At 41.7% G+C, this 18,044-nt stretch overlaps 2 protein-coding genes across 7 annotated transcripts in view; one reads left to right on the forward strand and one right to left on the reverse strand.

The window, feature by feature from the left end:
• The window catches only part of SLC35G2 (solute carrier family 35 member G2), a 36,548-nt gene extending 23,179 nt beyond the window's left edge, over window positions 1-13,369 (reverse strand). The window contains exon 1 of one of the 6 annotated variants that reach the window (XM_070794367.1): window positions 13,201-13,369. The gene's annotated coding sequence lies outside the window, so the exon portion shown is untranslated. The other 5 variants (XM_019962063.2, XM_070794363.1, XM_070794370.1 and 2 more) reach the window with 5 other exon arrangements.
• LOC109563234 (translation machinery-associated protein 7-like) lies at window positions 156-12,838 on the forward strand. The gene is made up of 2 exons (XM_070787185.1): window positions 156-182; window positions 706-12,838. The coding sequence occupies exons 1-2, from the start codon at window positions 156-158 to the stop codon at window positions 997-999; spliced, it is 321 nt and encodes a 106-aa protein (XP_070643286.1). The 3' UTR covers window positions 1,000-12,838.
• Window positions 13,370-18,044: the final 4,675 nt, after the last annotated feature.

Below are 18,044 nucleotides of genomic sequence, written 5' to 3' on the forward strand. Positions count from 1 at the left end.
AATAAATGAATACATAAATAAAGAGAAAACTCCTTTACAACAGAATACAAACTAGTAAAAGTAAAATAAATGGAGAATTCCCCGGTGGTCATGTGGTTAGGACTCCACCTGGGATTCAGTCTCTGGTCTTGAGGAGTTAAGACCCCACAAGCCACATGGCAAGGCCAAAGAAAACAAAAAAGGTAAGATGGAAAAATTGGAAAAATCGCCATTTGGCAATCATCATAGTAATTACTCAAGCAAGAATCATCATAAGTGACTGAAAGTTTGCTGAAGAATAGGATGACATAGTCTCAAAGTATCTCCCCACAAAATGCTTATTAATTACAAAGGGAGGGCTTCCTTCATGGTTCAGTGGTAAAGAATCCGCCTGCCAATATAGGAGACACCGATTTGATTCCTGGTCTGGGAAGATCCCACATGCTGCAGAGCAACTAAGCCTGTGTGCCACAACTGTTGAGCCTGTGCTCTGGAACCGAGGAGCCACAACTACTGGGCCCATGCGCCACAACCACTGAGGCCTGTGCACCCTTGAGTCCATAGGTGCCATTGCAATGACAAGCCTAAGCACCACAAATGAAGAGTAACGCCCGCTCTCCACAACTAGAGAAAAGCCCTTGCAGCAATGAAGACCCAACATAACCAAAAATAAATAAATAAAATTATCTCTTAAAAACTACAAAAGGAAAAATAACAACTTGACAGTGGAGAAGTTTTCACCTTTACCAAGTCATCAAAGTTCACATCAGCAGCAAAAAGATCAGTCACTGGGTAAGGGGCGGCAGACACCACATTGGGCAGCAAAGGTACCAGAAGAAGCCCCTGAAGCAGTCCAAGGAGCAAGACAAAAAGATGGACCAGGAAGATAAGGCATTCAAGCAGAAAAAGGAGGAGCAGAAGAAACTCGAGGAGCCAAAAGTGAAGGCCACAGGGAAAGGCCCCATGGGCACAGATGGAATTAAGAAATCTGGCAAAAAGGAAGCTGTTTCTTGTGCCTGAGGCAATGATGCTCCTTAATTCCATTCATGTTTAAACATCTGGATTTCCTGCTGTAACATCTGTTGCCATCTACAGCTAGAATGAGGTGTTGTCTTAGAACCTAGTACATTTAAGAACAAATGTTTGTATAAATTAATAAGTAATCATAGAGTAGCTCCTCTTTAGTTCTTCTTAGCCATTTCTACTTTAGCTATGAGATCTGCATAAATCCAACCCAGAATCCTGCCGAAGTGTGTTGTTAAGTCTTTGTTCTATACTGAATTCTGTACTACTTGGATTTAAATGAATTCATTTAAAATGGCAAAAAAAAAAAAGGACAAATCAATATTGTGTCTCTTAATAAGATCCACTGAAAACACACAATATCACATCTATCATTTTCCTGCCAAAAATGTATAACTATGCCAAAAATGCATAACTTGCCTCAGACAAACCTAAATAAACCTAAATGAGGAACATTCTACCAAATGAATGGTCTGAACTTCCCAAAATGTCAAAGTCACTAACAACAAGGAAGAAATGAAGAACTATCACAAAGTAAAGATTAAAGGGACATAACTAAATGCAATTACAACCCTGGATTTGATTCTAGACAAGAAATAAAAAATATTTTTCCAAAAAGGAAATTACTGGGACAAATACTGAATGACTGTGGTTATACAGGAGAGTGTCTTGTCTTTAAGGAAGACACTTAAGTAGGGATAATTAGGCATCACATTTGCAACTTATTTTCAATTGGTTCAGAAAAAAAAAGTATCTGAATGAGTGACAAAGAGAACATTGAAAAATGTTTATCATTGGAGAACTTGGGGTGAAGTATACATGAGAATTAGCTTTCACCCCAATAGTTTGTTGGACTTTAAAAGCATGAAACTTTACTATAAATTTGAAATTATTTCTAAATAAAATATGAAAAAATATATTGGGGATAACATAAGAGTTTTTGGAAGAAGTACATGAGTTAATACATATGAGGTGCTTAAAACATAGCTAGGTATACAGTACCTGTAAAGAAGGCTGAGCGTTGAAGAATCGATGCTTTCGAACTGTGGTGCTGGAGAAGACTCTTGAGAGTCCCATGGACAGCAAGGAAATTAAATCAGTTAATCCTAAAGGAAATCAACCCTGACTATTCATTGGAGAGACTGATGCTGAAGCTGAAGTTCCAATATTTTGGCCACCTGATGCGAAGAGCCAACTCTTTTGAAAAGACCCTGATGCTGGGAAAGGTTGAGGGCAAGAGAAGAAGGGAGCAACAGAGGAGATTTTTGGATGACATCATTGACTCAATGGAGCAAACTCCAGGAGATAAAGAAGGACAAGGATGCCTGGTGTGCTGCAGTTCATGGGTTGCAAAGAGTCAGACACAATTTAGCAACTAAAACAGCAACAACAAGGTACACGGTAAATGTTAAATAAATGTTAGTGATAATTGTGGTAGTGGTAGTAGTAATGAACACCTGAACTGTACACCACAACTCATCTGAATCAGAACAAGTTGACTCTGGCTCACTTATTTATTTTCTCTTTTCAGATTTAATTTTGAGATTGAAAGAATATTTATTTGTATTTGAGATGCTAACACCATCACTGAACTTTTTATTGAAATTTAAGCACACAGTGTACACGTAGGACAATATTTTATAAACCACTGTCCTCAAGTAAAAAAAGATGTTAGCAAAATATTTTAAATGATCAAGATAAGCTTTTGAAAAGTCATTTTCATCTTTCATTAATTTAGGCAATATGGTGATAATGAGGTTATATGATCTGTACATAAATACATTATATGTCTTTATCCATATACAATATATACATTAAGATGTATATATTTACTATAAGGCAGTCATATACAACATTATAATAATACACATAGAGTTAACAACCATGAGAGTTGAAAAAGCCTTTGGCGGTCATCTACTCCAGTTCCTTTAATAGCAACTATCACCTCTGTAGCATCTGCAACAAATAGTTCAGTTTCTGTTTGAACCTACTTATTCCTTTTGAAAGCAGCCACCTGGGAATCATTCTGGTTGTTAGAAAATTGTTTTTTAACATTCAGTCAAAATCTCCCTATCTATAGTTTCCAGAATCTGTTCCTACATATTAGCTCTGGGGTCACTAATTATTTCTCTTCCACAGGAAATCTCAGTATCAGGAACTTTTCTACCCTCCCTGTCCCAGGTCTCCCATCATGAGTTTTCTCTTCTCCAGACTGAAAATCTCCTCTTTTTTTAGTTACTCCACATATAATCATGGTTTTCATCTCACCATATTAACCACTCCAGTTTCTATGATCTCGCCTATTCAGGAGAGATTCTACTTCTATGAGGGGAGCCTGAGATCACACCAGCTATTCTGGCATCCTCACACATTTAGGGTTTTTCCTTCAGTCAATATTTACTAAATGCCTGTGGTGTGGAAGGCACTGTGCTAGGATACTGCGAGAGATAAAATTAAGAAAACATATGCTTTCTCTTAAAGAACTTACACATTCATGTGGGAGAAAAGAAATATGCTAATAGTACCAAAAATAGACACAAGTGCTGTGTATGTTAAAAGAAGGAAATTATACAATTAAATATGTATTTGCTGTAACACTAAGTACTAGAGAACAAAAAGTGATGACAGTTTCAGACTAGACCTGTTTTGGTTTGGGATAGCATGAGAATTGGTAAAAAGCAGTAGGCGTGGGATTTAAGCAACATTAAGAGAGGAATTTCCAGATTGGGAGAATTACGCATCGATTGAAAAGACACAAAAAGTTTTTATTTTTATCCTTTTGACCTGTAACAATGTGATCAATAAACACTAGTCCAGATTGATTTACATACAACTTTATAGAGAGACAAATAAATTGACTACTGCGCACCTAGTGCTTTACATTATTATTTTACTAAATCCCACAACAACCCCAACAAGGTAGGCACTAATATTAGTCTCTCTTTAAAAACAAATCAAGTGAAGATCAACAAGCGTCAGTGACTTGCCCAAGGTTACAGAGCTGCTTATGGCAGCCAGCCTTCAAATTCAGACTGTCATCTTCCAGTCTGACTTGAAGTCGTCAACTACTTACTGCCTAATGAAGCAATATCCGGCAAACTCCCACCCACATTCCCACAACCTTCCTGGAGAACTACTTGGGAGAAATCTCTCAATGAACAACCTGTTCCTCCTCTGGGTTCAAGAACACTTTCTACAGAACTCTGTTACAATCCTTGGCATAACGTATCACTCACTGTGAATTGTTTATGTAACACTCACTCCTGATAAAGTGTTACTGCTCCAAGAACAGAGATTATGTCCTTACTTATTCATGGTATCCCCTTACCTTAAGGCATTGCCAGACTCAACAAATGCTGGGAGCATGCTTTGAATAAAGTCACCCGTTTAACCAGAGACCTCTAATTCTGGGTCTCATTTGTTGTGTAGAGCTTTGGTTGCCACAGTTCTGCAATCTAACACTATCTTCTATCTCAGCTCTAAATTAAGGGAATCATCCAAGAAGTAATTGTGAGTATCTGGCTTCAGTCCATCCCGCCCTCAGCAGCCTCATTCATCTTTGGGATCCTCGCTCCCATTTATTACTTTTTAAATTTTATTCATTTTTGGCTCCACTGGGTCTTGGTTGCAGTGTGTGGGCTTTCTGCAATTGTGGCAAGCAGGGGCTCCTACCTAGTTGTGGTGCGCTGCTCCTCATTGTGGTGGCTTCTCTTGTTGCACAGCGACACCGGCACAAGGACTCAATAGTTTTGGCGCATGGGATTAGTTGCCCTGAGGCAAGTGGGACCTTCATGGACCAGGGATGGATCATGCGTTCCCTGCATTGGCAGGTGAATTCTGAACCACTGGACCACCGGGCAAGTCCCTCACCCCCATTTAGAACAATGGCTCAGCCAGAGTTACACAGAGCCCAGAGGCAAAATAAATGAGAAATTAGATTACCTAATAGCTTTACTTTCCTTCAGGTTTTTAAAGTAAAAGTCATGGTTCAATAAAGTTGCTGATACTCCGGGGCCTTAAATACAAGGAAAGAGAAAAGTGATTTTGAGAAGTCAGGAAATGACTAAATGAACCTAAGTAATGATGACACACATGTGGATTGAATTAATATAAAATTCAATACATGAAATGGTGTTCAGTTCAGTTCAGTTCAGTTGCTCAGTCGTGTCCGACTCTTTGGGACCCCATGAACTGCAGCACGCCAGGCCTCCCTGTCCATCACCAACTCCCTGAGATCACTCAAACTCACGTCCATTGAGTCAGTGATGCCATCCAGCCATCTCATCCTCTGTCGTCCCCTTCTCCTCCTGCCCCCAATCCCTCCCGGCATCAGAGTCTTTTCCAATGAGTCAACTCTTCGCATGAGGTGGCCAAAGTACTGGAGTTTCAGCTTCAGCATCAGTCTTTCCAATGAACACCCAGGACTGGTGAACATCCAACCAGGATGGACTGGTTGGATCTCCTTGCAGTCCAAGGGACTCTCAAGAGTCTTCTCCAACAACACAGTTAAGTGCACATAAATTATTACATATGCTCATTGATCATATATAATTCAACTACAGCAGTGACTATAAGGGAAATCAGAGGAGTAAGTATTTAACATGTATAATGTTATACAGTGAAAGTGAAAGTTGCTCAGTCGTTTCTGACTCTTTGAGTCCCCATGGACTGTAGTCCATGGAATTCTCTAGCCCAGAATACTGGAGTATTCTAAATACTGATAGCCTTTCCCTTCTCCAGGGGATCTTCCCAACCCAGGAGTCAAACTGGGGTCTCCTGCATTGCAGTTGGAGTCTTTACCAAATGAGCCATCAGAGAAGCTCATAAAGGGCCAAAATTTTTAAGCTTTATATATATATATAAACATTTATAGGGCAAAGTACAGTTTTGGTCCACAGAAAGACAAAACTCAATGATCTCAGCTCATCTCTGACATTTCCCTAAGTAGACGGGGATTTCCTGTGTCCAGACTAGAAGGTAGATGGATGAAAAGTGAGAAGGGAGAGGCACTGGAGTGGGTATCATTCTCCTTCTGACACCCAAGCCAGTGATCAGCACACAGTGACTTTTAAACAATACTTTGGTTACATAGAGAATCAACTGTTAAGGACAGAATGGCAAAAGAAAAACAAAAACAAGTGTGGTGATGGAAAAGGTCACTGTGCCTGATTTTATAATAAAAATAATGCTGGAGAAACATGAAATAAGAAAGAGCAGCGGCACATAACATCCTGGAACTGTGACTTACCAGAGTGTTTAAGAATATCATCCATATTTCCTTGCAGAGGCAACGTGACCTCCACAAGGAAAATGAGACAAGACACTCATCACCAATGAAACGTTCGAAAGTGCCCAAGAAAGAGAGTTTAGTTAGAATACAATTAATACCATCATCATTTTCCCCATCAACAAATTCCAACCTCAACCTGGAAAATTATATTGCTATTCAGTTCACCAGGATGCAAAGACTCCTCAAGCACCTACTAATTGGGAATGATCTAGTCCTCATGAAGACCAGCACAAACTGCCAGATTGCTAGACAGGCCAACAATTGCTATGATCAGCTAAAAGACCTGAAGTGTGGATAGCAGTACTATCCAACTTAAAAGTCACTATGGATAAACAACAAAGTCCTAATGTCTATCATGGGGAACTATATTCAATATCCTGTGATAAACCATAAAGGAAAAGACTATTTTTAAGAAGAATGTATATATGTGTATAACTGAGTCACTTTGCTGTACAGCAGAGACTGGCACAGCATTGTAAATCAACTATACTTCAATTTTAAAAAGTTACTGGGGAATTCAGCCATCCATTTGAATTAAAATATTGTAAAAATTAATTTTATAAGCTCCAATTAAGCTTATATTTGATTATGGCATATTCAGTTCAGTTCAGTTGCTCAGTCATTTCTAACTCTCTGCGACCCCATGGACTGTAGCACTCCAGGCTTCCCTGTCCATCACCAACTCCTGGAGCTTGCTCAAACTCATGTCCATTGAGTTGGTGATGCCATCCAATTATCTTATCCTCTGTCACCCCTTCTCCTCCTGTCTTCAATCTTTCGCAGCATCAGGGTCTTTTCCAGTGAGTCAGTTCTTTGCATCAGTTAGCCAATATTGGAGCTTCAGCTTCAGCATCAGTCCTTCCAGTGAATATTCAGGACTGATTTCCTTTAGGATTGACTGGTTTGATCTTCTTGCAGTCCAAGGGACTCCCAAGAGTCTTCTCCAACACCACAGTTCAAAAGTATCAATTCTTCAGTGCTCAGCTTTATTCACAGTCCAACTCTCATATCCATACATGACTACTGGAAAAACCATAGCTTTGACTAGATGGACCTTTGTCAGCAAAGTAATGTCTCTGCTTTTTAATATGCTGTCTAGGTTGGTCATAGCTTTTCTTCCAAGGAGTAAGTGTCTTTTAATTTCATGGCTGAAATCACCATCTGCAGTGATTTTGGAGCCCCAAAAAACAGTCTCTCACTGTTTCCATTGTTTCCTCATCTATTTGCCATGAAGTGATGGAACTGGATGCCATGATTTTAGTTTTTTGAATGTTGAGTTTTAAGCCAGCTTTTTCACTCTCCTCTTTCACTTTCATCAAGAGGCTCTTTTTTTCCTCTTGGCTTTCTGCCATAAGGGTGGTATAATCTGCATATCTGAGGTTATTGATATTTCTCCTGGCAATCTTCCAGCTTGTGCTTCATCCAGCCTGGCATTTCTCATGATGTATTCTGCATATAAATTAAGTAAGCAAGGTGACAATATACAGCCTTGATGTACTCCTTTCCCAATACTCCAGGTATATTTATATGTATACATATTTTCTTCATTGTCATATTTTCTTTCATCTACAAAAAATACTCTAAAGAGTAGCTCCTTTTTAAAAAGATTGGATAGTAACAGTTTGAAAATATGACAGACTAAATGGCATTTAAATAAAAACACTTTAAGTATTTTTTATTAATTTTTATTGGAGTATAGTTCCTTTACAATGTTGTTAGTTCCTGCTGTTCAGCAAAGTGAATCAGTTATACATATACACATATCCCCTCTTTTTTGGATTTTCTTCCTAATACACCACAGAGCACTGAGTACTGAGTATAGAGCTCCTTTTGCTATACAGTAGGTTCTCATTAGTTATCTGTTTTATACATAATTGTGTAGATATGTCAATCCCAATCTTCCAGTTCATTCCACCTCCTCACCTCCTTGATATCCATACATTTGTTTTCTACGTTGGTGCCTCTATTTCTGGTTTACAAATAAGTTCATCTGTACCATTTTTCTAGATTCCACATATAAGTGACACTATACGATATTTGTTTTTCTCTTTCTGACTTACTTCACTCTGTATGACAGTCTCTAGGTCCACCCTCATCTCTGCAAATGGCACAATTTTGTTCCTTTTTATGGCTGAGTAATATTCCATTGTGTATATATGCCCTAACTTCTTTATCCATTCATCTGTTGACGGACATCTAGGTTACTTCCTTGTCCTGGCTATTGTAAATATTCCTGCAATGAACATGGGGGTGCATGTATCTTTTTGAATCATTATCATTAAATATTTAGAAACTGAATAAGTATTAAAAGTTTCAAACTAAGTAACATGTTATTCCTCATAGAAGACAAGCCTATGTACATATGGGTTAAAATAAGCAATTACTTCTCACAAAGCCATCTTCAATAGAATTTTACATCTAGTAATGAAATGAATTTAAAAATGAAAATGGGAGTATAAACCTAGAATTTAAAATGTAATCTTTTTATCATATCATGAAACATAGTTGATTATCTTTATTATAGAAGGATGGAGTTGGTGATGGACAGGGAGGCCTGGCGGGCTGCCACAAAGAGTGGGGTCACAAAGAGTCCTACATGACTGAGCGACTGAATTGAACAACCAAATGTAAATGTCAGATATTATAAAGGGTAAAAAGATAGATTTGACTATATAAAATGTGAAATTTTCTATACAGCAGAAAATATAATAAAGTTTAAAAATTTTTAAAAAGTCAGGGAAAAAGTTGCAACATACTCAACAAAAATCTTTAGCATCTGAAGAATTTTCACAAATAAGAAAAAGCCTATAAGCATACCAACAGAAAAATAAAGCTATGAGCTGGAAACTCACAAAACAAAAAAAAAACAACCAGTAAGTACTCTTGCCGGGAAAATCCCATGGACGGAGGAGCCTGGTAGGCTGCAGTCCATGGGGTTGCTGAGAGTCAGACACGACTGAGCGACTTCACTTTGACTTTTCACTTTCATGCATTGGAGAAGGAAATGGCAACCCACTCCAGTATTCTTGCCTGGAGAATCCCAGGGACGGGGGAGCCTGGTGGGCTGCCGTCTGTGGGGTCGCTAAGAGTCGGACACGACTGAGCGACTTCACTTTCCCTTTTCACTTGCATGCATTGGAGAAGGAAATGGCAACCCACTCCAGTGTTCTTGCCTGGAGAATCCCAGGGACGGGGGAGCCTGGTGGGCTGCCGTCTGTGGGGTCGCAAGGAGTCGGACACGACTGAAGCGACTTAGCAGCAGCAGCAGCAGCAGCAGCAGCAGCAGCAGTAAGTATATAAAAAGATGCTCTTTACTGCCTATCCAATTGACAAAAAACCTTATTTTGGTAATAGTGTGGGAATTCTGACATTCTAATTCAGTTTTTATACTGGTATATTGGTACATCTTTTTTGTAGCACAATCTAGAAATATCATTCTTCCAACAAATATTTCTTGAATACACATATATCTGACATTAGAACATAGTAAAGAATAAAACAGACAAGGGAGGAGATAAGAAGTAATTAAAGAAATAAATCAATGTATCAAAAATAAAACATGCATATCCATTGAACCATCAATTTCACTTCTAGGAATTTTTTCCAAGGATATAATCAAGTGCACAAATATTTACTCAAAGATACTATTTGCAGAATGGTATGATAACAGCAAAAATCAGAAATAAATGAACGTTCTTTATTATGAGATTATTTAAATAAATTGCTCTGCTTACATAGTACAATATTACACGACACTTAATGATGACCTAGTTTTATATGTATTGATTTGAAAGACATTAGTGATAAATTATACAGTGAAAATGCAACCAACAGAAGATTGGTTCATTTAAAATACATGTGGATTTACTTAAAAGAAAATCTGTTTGAGTATAGCAGTGTCCTAAAAAACTAAAAATAGAATTACCATAATGATCCAGGAATCTCACTCCTGGACATGCATCCAAAAAAGATGAAAGCTCTAATTCAAAAAGATACATGTACCCCGATGTTCATAGAGCCACTGTTTACAATACCCAAGACACTGAAGCAACATAAGTGTCCATCAACAAATGAATGCATAAAGAAGATGTGGTACGTATACACAATGGAATATTACTCAGCCATAAAAAGAATGAAATAATGTCATTTGCAGCAATATGAATGGACTGACAGATTAACATATAAGTGACGTAAGTCAGAGAAAGACAAATATTACATCATTTATATGTGGAATCTAAAAAATAATACAAATGAACTTATTTACAAAACAGAAACAGATTCACAGACATAGGAAACAAACATGATTACCAAAAGGAAAGGGTGGCATAAATTGGAATATGGGATTAACAGATGCACACTACCAAATATAAAATAGATAAATAACAAAGATTTACTGTATAGCACAGGGAACTATACTCAATATCATGTAATAATCTATAATGGAAAAGAATCAGAAAAAAAGAATATAATGCATATATGTATAACTGAATCACTTGCTGCACTCACACAATATTGTAAGTCAACTATAATTCAATTTTTTAAAAATCTATTTACAATACTTTTCTCTGGTTTTATGTATTGCCCTATTACCCAAATTTCTTAACAATGAGCATACATTTTATTAGAGAAAAACCACAGCTATTCAACATTTTGAAGAGCATATATGTAATCTTTACAGAGTTCACAAAGCGTATCCCACCAGTATAATTGAGATTATCAGCATTGTGATACATCTTAGTCATTATTTTCTTCAGGTTATAACTTTCCATAAGATTGTTGTCTAGCTTTTTTCCTATTAAATTTGTCATTAATTCTTTTTGTTTAAACTTCATTTAGGAATATCTTTTTTGTATTAATATCAATTTTACCTCTTTATAGACTACATTTGTTCTGTAATTAAAATATGTGTATTTTCTTAGACTTTAAACTTTTTATCTTGTTTTGGGGTATAGTCAATGTTGTGAGTTTCAGGTGAACAGTGAAGGGACTAAGCCATACATACACATATATCCATTCTCCCCTAAATTCCTGTCCCATCCAGGCTGCCACATAACATTGAGCAGATTTCCATATGGTGCTCAATGCGCTCAGTCACTAAGTCATGTCCGACCCTTTGTGACCCCATGGACTGTAGCCTGCCAGGCTCCTCTGTCCATGGGATTCTCCAGGCAAGAATACTGGAGTGGGTTTCCATTTCCATCTCTAGAGGATCTTCCTGACCCAGGGACCAAATCTGCGTATCCAGCAGTGGAAGGTGGACTCTTTACCCCTGAGCCACCAGGGAAGTAACATGCTATACAGTAGGTCCTTGTAAAAATAAGTAAATTAATTTTAAAATATGTGTAAATACTTTCTTGCTCAGCCAAACACCAAACACTTTAATTCACAGGTTCTGTGACTTGGAAACAGATGATTATGAAAGTTAATGGTTATGAAGAGTTCAGAAATACTAAAGATGTCAAAAAATAAAGATGGATTATAAAAAAGTTCTGGAAAACATGTGTAATTTGTGGTGTGTGATGGCGCTGAAAACCAGTAAGTGTATTAACATGTTTGTAATGTTTGTGTGTATATACTATGTATTTTCATATGTGAGAGTTCTTGTTTATGCTCACCCCGTGCCCTCCCATGTAGGTAAATCAAGCCTGTTAGGCATATGCTTTATCTGCACCACCAGGACGAGCCACATTTGCCTTCAGTTATCTTCAGGAAACAAGCATCAACTCATCCGAAAAGGGTTACACTGTCGAGCGGGCGCTACTCTGGCCACCTGCCTTGGAGGCCGGCTATTTCTGGCAAAGGTGCGGCGTAGAACCGCAAGGCACGCCGCCTCCAGGGAACTAAGCCGACGACGAAGACGCTGGAGGTACTTCAGCACCACGGACACGGGCAATCCCAATCAGGTCCTTTAGAGACTAAACAGCCGACACCTCCCGTTTCCCAAGCGCTCCCAGCCCTCTCCGCCCAGTGCGTCACTGTCTCTGGGCCCTCAATCGTCACTCAGTCGCCAGCTTTTCATCCCGCTCCCCCGCCAACCCCGGCAAAAGCCTGGACACAGATGCGAGTCTGCGCGGCCCCCCTACTCGTCCTTCCTGCTGGCCCGCGCACCCCTCCATCCTCCTCTCTCCAAAGGGGCCACACGGCGCACGTGGCGTAGAAACCCTACGGCCCAAAGGCGGGTCAGGGAGGGGTAGCACTTTCCTCCTCGGAGCTGCGCGAGGCTGCGTGGACTTGCCCTGCGCCTCTAGCCACCACACTCGGCCGCGGCCTGGCCCTTCCTCCACTACCCCTTGCCCTTGCCTTTCACTGGGGAAAGATCGCGCTGTACCGTTTATTCTCCGCGAAAATCTCAAACCATACACACAGGCGTCCAAGAGTCGGCAACAGAGTAAACGAAAATACTCATTCTTATTTCTAAATAAGAATTTAGAAGTTGTTATTTCTTACAACCACCCAGCATTCTTATAACCTTATTTCTAAAACCACCCAGCATTCTTAAAAAGTTTGAAATTGATGCCATGGCGCCACAGGGACTCACCCTGGTTTGGGTGGGCTCCTGGGCGTGAGGAAAGCAAGAGCCCTGGCCTTTATCAGAGAAGTACACATACACACGACGGTGGCAGGAAACCGGGGCGCAGAGGCCATAGCTGATGCTGACCCTACCGAACTCGCGTCCAGGTGTTCCAAGGGAGCAGTGCTGGGAAGTGGGGGCCCCGCGGACCCTCAGGCGTCGAGCAGAGCCCCGGAGAAAGGGTGTGAAGGGGGCGGCCCAAGCCCCAAAGAGGGACTCGGCCTCTTAGGTGCCTCGGCTGAAAGTGAGTGGACTTCTCTCACTCCTTATGGGTGGGGGCGGCCGGGCAGGCAGGGTCAAGTGCCCAGTCTGCTGTGCTGACTGGCGGCCGGGTTACCTGCGTGTGGCGGAGAGGAAGGCGCGAACCGGTGCTCCGGCCGGGGCTGCCCGCTGCCGCGCGCCTAGTCCAGGCTCTGAGCCCGCTGAGGCCACCGCGGGCTTCGCCAGGAAAACCGCGGCCGGGGCGGCGGAGGCCGCGGGGCTGGGCGGGGAGAGGGGCGTCGCCCGCACGGACACTGCGCCTGCGCTCTCTGCGGCTCGCCGTGTCCCTCACCGCAGGTGCCCCAGTGGAAGACTACCGGGGGCGCCGGGTATTCGTGGCAGGCGGGACTGAGGGACTTCCCCTACCCGCACGGTGGGAGGGCCCAGGAGCCGGGAGCCTGCCTTTCCGGACCGCCAGAGCCTACGCCCTCAGAAACACGCCCTTGGAGAGACCAGATTTGAAGCAATCGCCAGCCAGCCCGAGTGACTTGGTTTTCTGGAAGAGGGCAGGGAGGCAGCCTCAATCCATTTCGACCGTTCTGTTTGTGTTTAAGGTCGCAAGTCGATTCCTTGCTATTTAAAATATGTCTCAGTTCAGTTCAGTTCAGTCGCTCAGTCGTGTCCGACTCTTTGCGACCCCATGAACTGCAGCACGCCAGGCCTCCCTGTCCATCACCAACTCCCGGAGTTCACTCAAACTCATGTCCAAAGAGTCAGTGATGCCATCCAGCCATCTCATCCTCTGTTGTCCCCTTGTCCTCCTGCCCCCAAAATCTCCCAGCTTCAGGGTGTTTTCCAATGAGTCAACTCTTAGCATGAGGTGGCCAAAGTATTGGAGTTTCAGCTTCAGCATCAGTCCTTCCAATGAACACCCAGGACTGATCTCCTTTAGGATGGACTGGTTGGATCTCTTTGCAGTCCAAGGGACTCTCAAGAGCCTTCTCCAACACCACAGTTCAAAAGCATCAATTCTTCGGCGCTCAGCTTTCTTCACAGTCCAACTCTCACATCCATACATGACCACTGGAAAAACCATAGCCTTGACTAGATGGACCTTTGTTGGCAAAGTAATGTCTCTGCTTTTGAATATGCTGTCTAGGTTAGTCATAACTTTTCTTCCAAGGAATAAGTGTCTTTTAATTTCATGGCTGAAATCACCATCTGCAGTGATTTTGGAACCCCCCAAAATAAAGTCTGACACTGTTTCCACTGTTTCCCCATCTATTTCCCACGAAGTGATGGGACCAGATGCCATGATCTTCGTTTTCTGGATGTTGAGTTTTAAGCCAACTTTTTCACTCTCCTCTTTCACTTTCATCAAGAGGCTTTTTAGTTCCTTTTCACTTTCTGCCATAAGGGTGGTGTCATCTGCATATCTGAGGTTATTGATATTTCTCCTGGCAATCTTGATTCCAGGTTGAGCATCTTCCAGCCCAGCATTTCTCATGATGTACTCTGCATAGAAGTTAAATAAGCAGGGTGACAATATACAGCCTTGACATACTCCTTTTCCTATTTGGAACCAGTCTGTTGTTCCATGTCCAGTTCTAACTGTTGCTTCCACCTGCATATAGGTTTCTCAAGAGGCAGGTCAGGTGGTCTGGTATTCCCATTTATGCCCCAACCAGTAATGCTGAAGAAGCTGAAGTTGAACAGTTCTATGAAGACCTCCAAGACCTTTTAGAACTAACACCCAAAAAAGATGTCCTTTTCATTATAGGGGACTGGAATGCAAAAGTAGGAAGTCAAGAAACACCTGGGGTAACAGGCAAATTTGGCCTTGGAATATGGAATGAAACAGGGCAAAGGCTAATCAGAGTTTTGCCAAGAGAATGCACTGGTCATAGCAAACACCCTCTTCCAACAACTCAAGAGAAGACTCTACACATGGACATCACCAGACGTCAACACCGAAATCAGATTGATTATATTCTTTGCAGCCAACGATGGAGAAACTCTATATAGTCAGCAAAAACAAGACCAGGAGCTGACTGTGGCTCAGACCATGAACTCCTTATTGCCAAATTCAGACTTCAATTGAAGAAAATAAGGAAAACCACTAGACCATTCAGGTATGACCTAAATAAAATCCCTTATGATTATACAGTGGAAGTGAGAAATAGATTTAAGGGACTAGATCTGGTAGATAGAGTGCCTGATGAACTATGGACGGAGGTCGTGACATTGTACAGGAGGCAGGGATCAAGACCATCCCCATGGAAAAGAAATGCAAAAAAGCAAAATGGCTGTCTGGGGAGGCCTTACAAATAGCTGTGAAAAGAAGAGAAGCAAAAAGCAAAGGAGAAAAGGAAAGATATAAGCATCTGAATGCAGAGTTCCAAAGAATAGCAAGGAGAGATAAGAAAATATGTCTAGCATCAGTGAATCATGCCTGGAAATGTCTTCGGGCATCCTGGACTCCACTGGAAGTTTTACCCATGAGGTTTCTGAGGGAAGGGTCTTGAAGCTCCAGAGCTGGCTCCTGAACTGAGGTCTATGCACCCCAATCCTGTGCTGAATGAATACAGCTTCTTGGAAACAGACCTGGTCATCAAAGCAATGGACTAGATGGGTCAAGAGGATGGGCAAGAAGGCCAGCACCACAGGCCAGACAAGAAAGGGTGATGCCTGAACCAAGGTGCCAGCTGCGGGAAAAGATAGGAAGTGACTGCTGGTTTTCCCCATGTCCTTCGAGACCCACTCAGCACCCTGCTCTGTGACTCAGGGCTGACATTTAGGGATGACATCAACTGTCCTCTGACTTTTTGCCTGGTGTTGGCCAATGGAAGGCACCTGCAGGAGATGGATCACAGTGCTTGCAGGCTAAGTGGCTTCAGTTGTGTCCCACTCTTTGTGACCCAGTGGAATGTAGCCTGCCAGACTCCTCTGACCATGCAGATTCTCCAGGCGAGAATACTTGAATGGGTTGCCATTTCCTTCTCCAGGGGATCTTCCTGACCCAGGGATCAAACTCAGGTCTCCTGGGGCTCCTGCTCTGCAGACAGATTCTTTACCACTGAGCCACCGATGGATCACAAGGCAGGATGTTATTCAAGACCTCCCCCTTGCAGCATCAGAGGGCCACTCTGTTAGCTGTGTCTGCATTCTTTATCTGACCACCATTTCTCCAACCCTGTGGCCTTCTCCTACACTTCTCTCTTAGTTCTGTTTCCCACCTGCTGCCTCTTCCCCTACAGACTTGGGGTTAGTTATGGCTCCCAGTACATGCATGTTCAGTGGATCTGTGGTGTCTGACTCTTTGTGACACTATGGACTATAGCCCACCAGGCTCCTCTATCCATGTCATTCTCCAGCGAAAATATTGGAGTGGGTTGTGGTGCCCTCCTCCAGGGGATCTTCCCAACCCAGGGATGGAATCCAGGTCTTCTGCATTGGCAAGTGGATGCTTTACCATTGAGCCACCTGGGAAGCCTATGGTTCCCAGAGGTTTCCTTTAACCCTGCCCACATCTTTTTAAATAGTCCCTTCATTAAATTCTCAACTATCCCCTGGATGTGCCATGCCATCGTTACCTTCCCACCTTTTTCCTACCATTCCAAGATACTATAACAGACTTTGACTTTATTGTGGCTGGGAAGGCTCATTTAAAAAAAAAAAAAGGTGTCAAAGAAAGATGGGACTTTTAAAAGGTGAGATGTCTCCCAGACTCATCCTGATAGTTCTCAGGCTCTGGGCAGTCATCATGGTGGTCTCCCCACTGGGTTCCCCAGCCTGAGGGCATCAAAGACACTTTGAGTAGACCCAAGAATGTGGTTCAGACTACTCACAATCAACATGTTCACAAAAGGGCTGGGAGTCATCTGAGTGCAAAGCATAGTGGAGCTTTTGGATGCCTCTTAATGTAGAGACAGTCTAGACCTTCATGGGGCAAGAGCTGGTGCCCTTCCAACCGCAGCTGGGCTGCTTTTGAATGAGGCAAAATCCTTGGAACACTTAAAGAGTCTTGGGCACAGTGTCTAAAAAATGTGTTTGAGAAGGAGCTGCTGAGTGAGGCAGTTGTCAATGAGAGTCTCCAGCTGTTTCTGTAGAAAACCCAAAGAATGTTCCCTTTGGGAGGGAGAAATGAAAGGCAATAGTGAGTAGCAATTGCCCATAGCACTCATGTTAGCTGGGTTTCCTGACCATTCCTCTGACTTGTAAGGACAATCAAACTGGTTTAACTAACTTAATTTTTCCTCACCCCACCCCACCCTCTTAAACAAATCATACAGACAAAATAAAACACTGAGGAACTATCTTGACAAAATTTACTGAAAGGTAACCCCAGGAGTAGTTGTTTGCAAACAGAATTAATGTCCACTATTTGTACTGAATACAAATGAGGCCAGAACAGAAAATTTAACATGTATTTTTGGCCTTCCATCAGTTTGAAGAGGAAGGATCCTTTGTTGTTCAGAAAGCAGCCTGGGCACTAACTGCTGATCTAGGTAAGGAGCAGAGGTATAGAAGCAAAAGGAGCCTCAGAAGGCTAGACTGATGCACAAAACTCAGCTAGAGCTTATGTTGCTCTTGAAGGAAGTGGGGGAGGAAGAGAACCTGAAAAGTTTTGAGAATCAGAGTGAGAAAAATGAAGATAGAGAGTAATCTGAGTTTAAGAGAGGTTTCTGGGAGGTTTGAGACAATAAAACTAGAAATTTAGCACAGCTGCCATTCTGAATGATACTGAGAAACAGGAAAAAGGATTTTTAGATATTTTGTTATGTGTATTAAGTGGAATTCTTCTTTTGTGCTATAATATTGAGAACTTTTTCTGGCAAGTGTCAAAAATGCAAACTGATTTAACTGAAAAAATATATATAAATAGATAGCGGCAGGTATGGCTGGATCTAGGGTGCAAACAATGTTATCAAATATGGTCCTTCCCTCTCTGTTGCCTTCAAAGTGTTTATTCTCATGCAG

The sequence above is a fragment of the Bos indicus genome, chromosome 1, assembly GCF_029378745.1.
Source record: "Bos indicus isolate NIAB-ARS_2022 breed Sahiwal x Tharparkar chromosome 1, NIAB-ARS_B.indTharparkar_mat_pri_1.0, whole genome shotgun sequence".
Lineage (NCBI taxonomy): Eukaryota > Metazoa > Chordata > Mammalia > Artiodactyla > Bovidae > Bos > Bos indicus.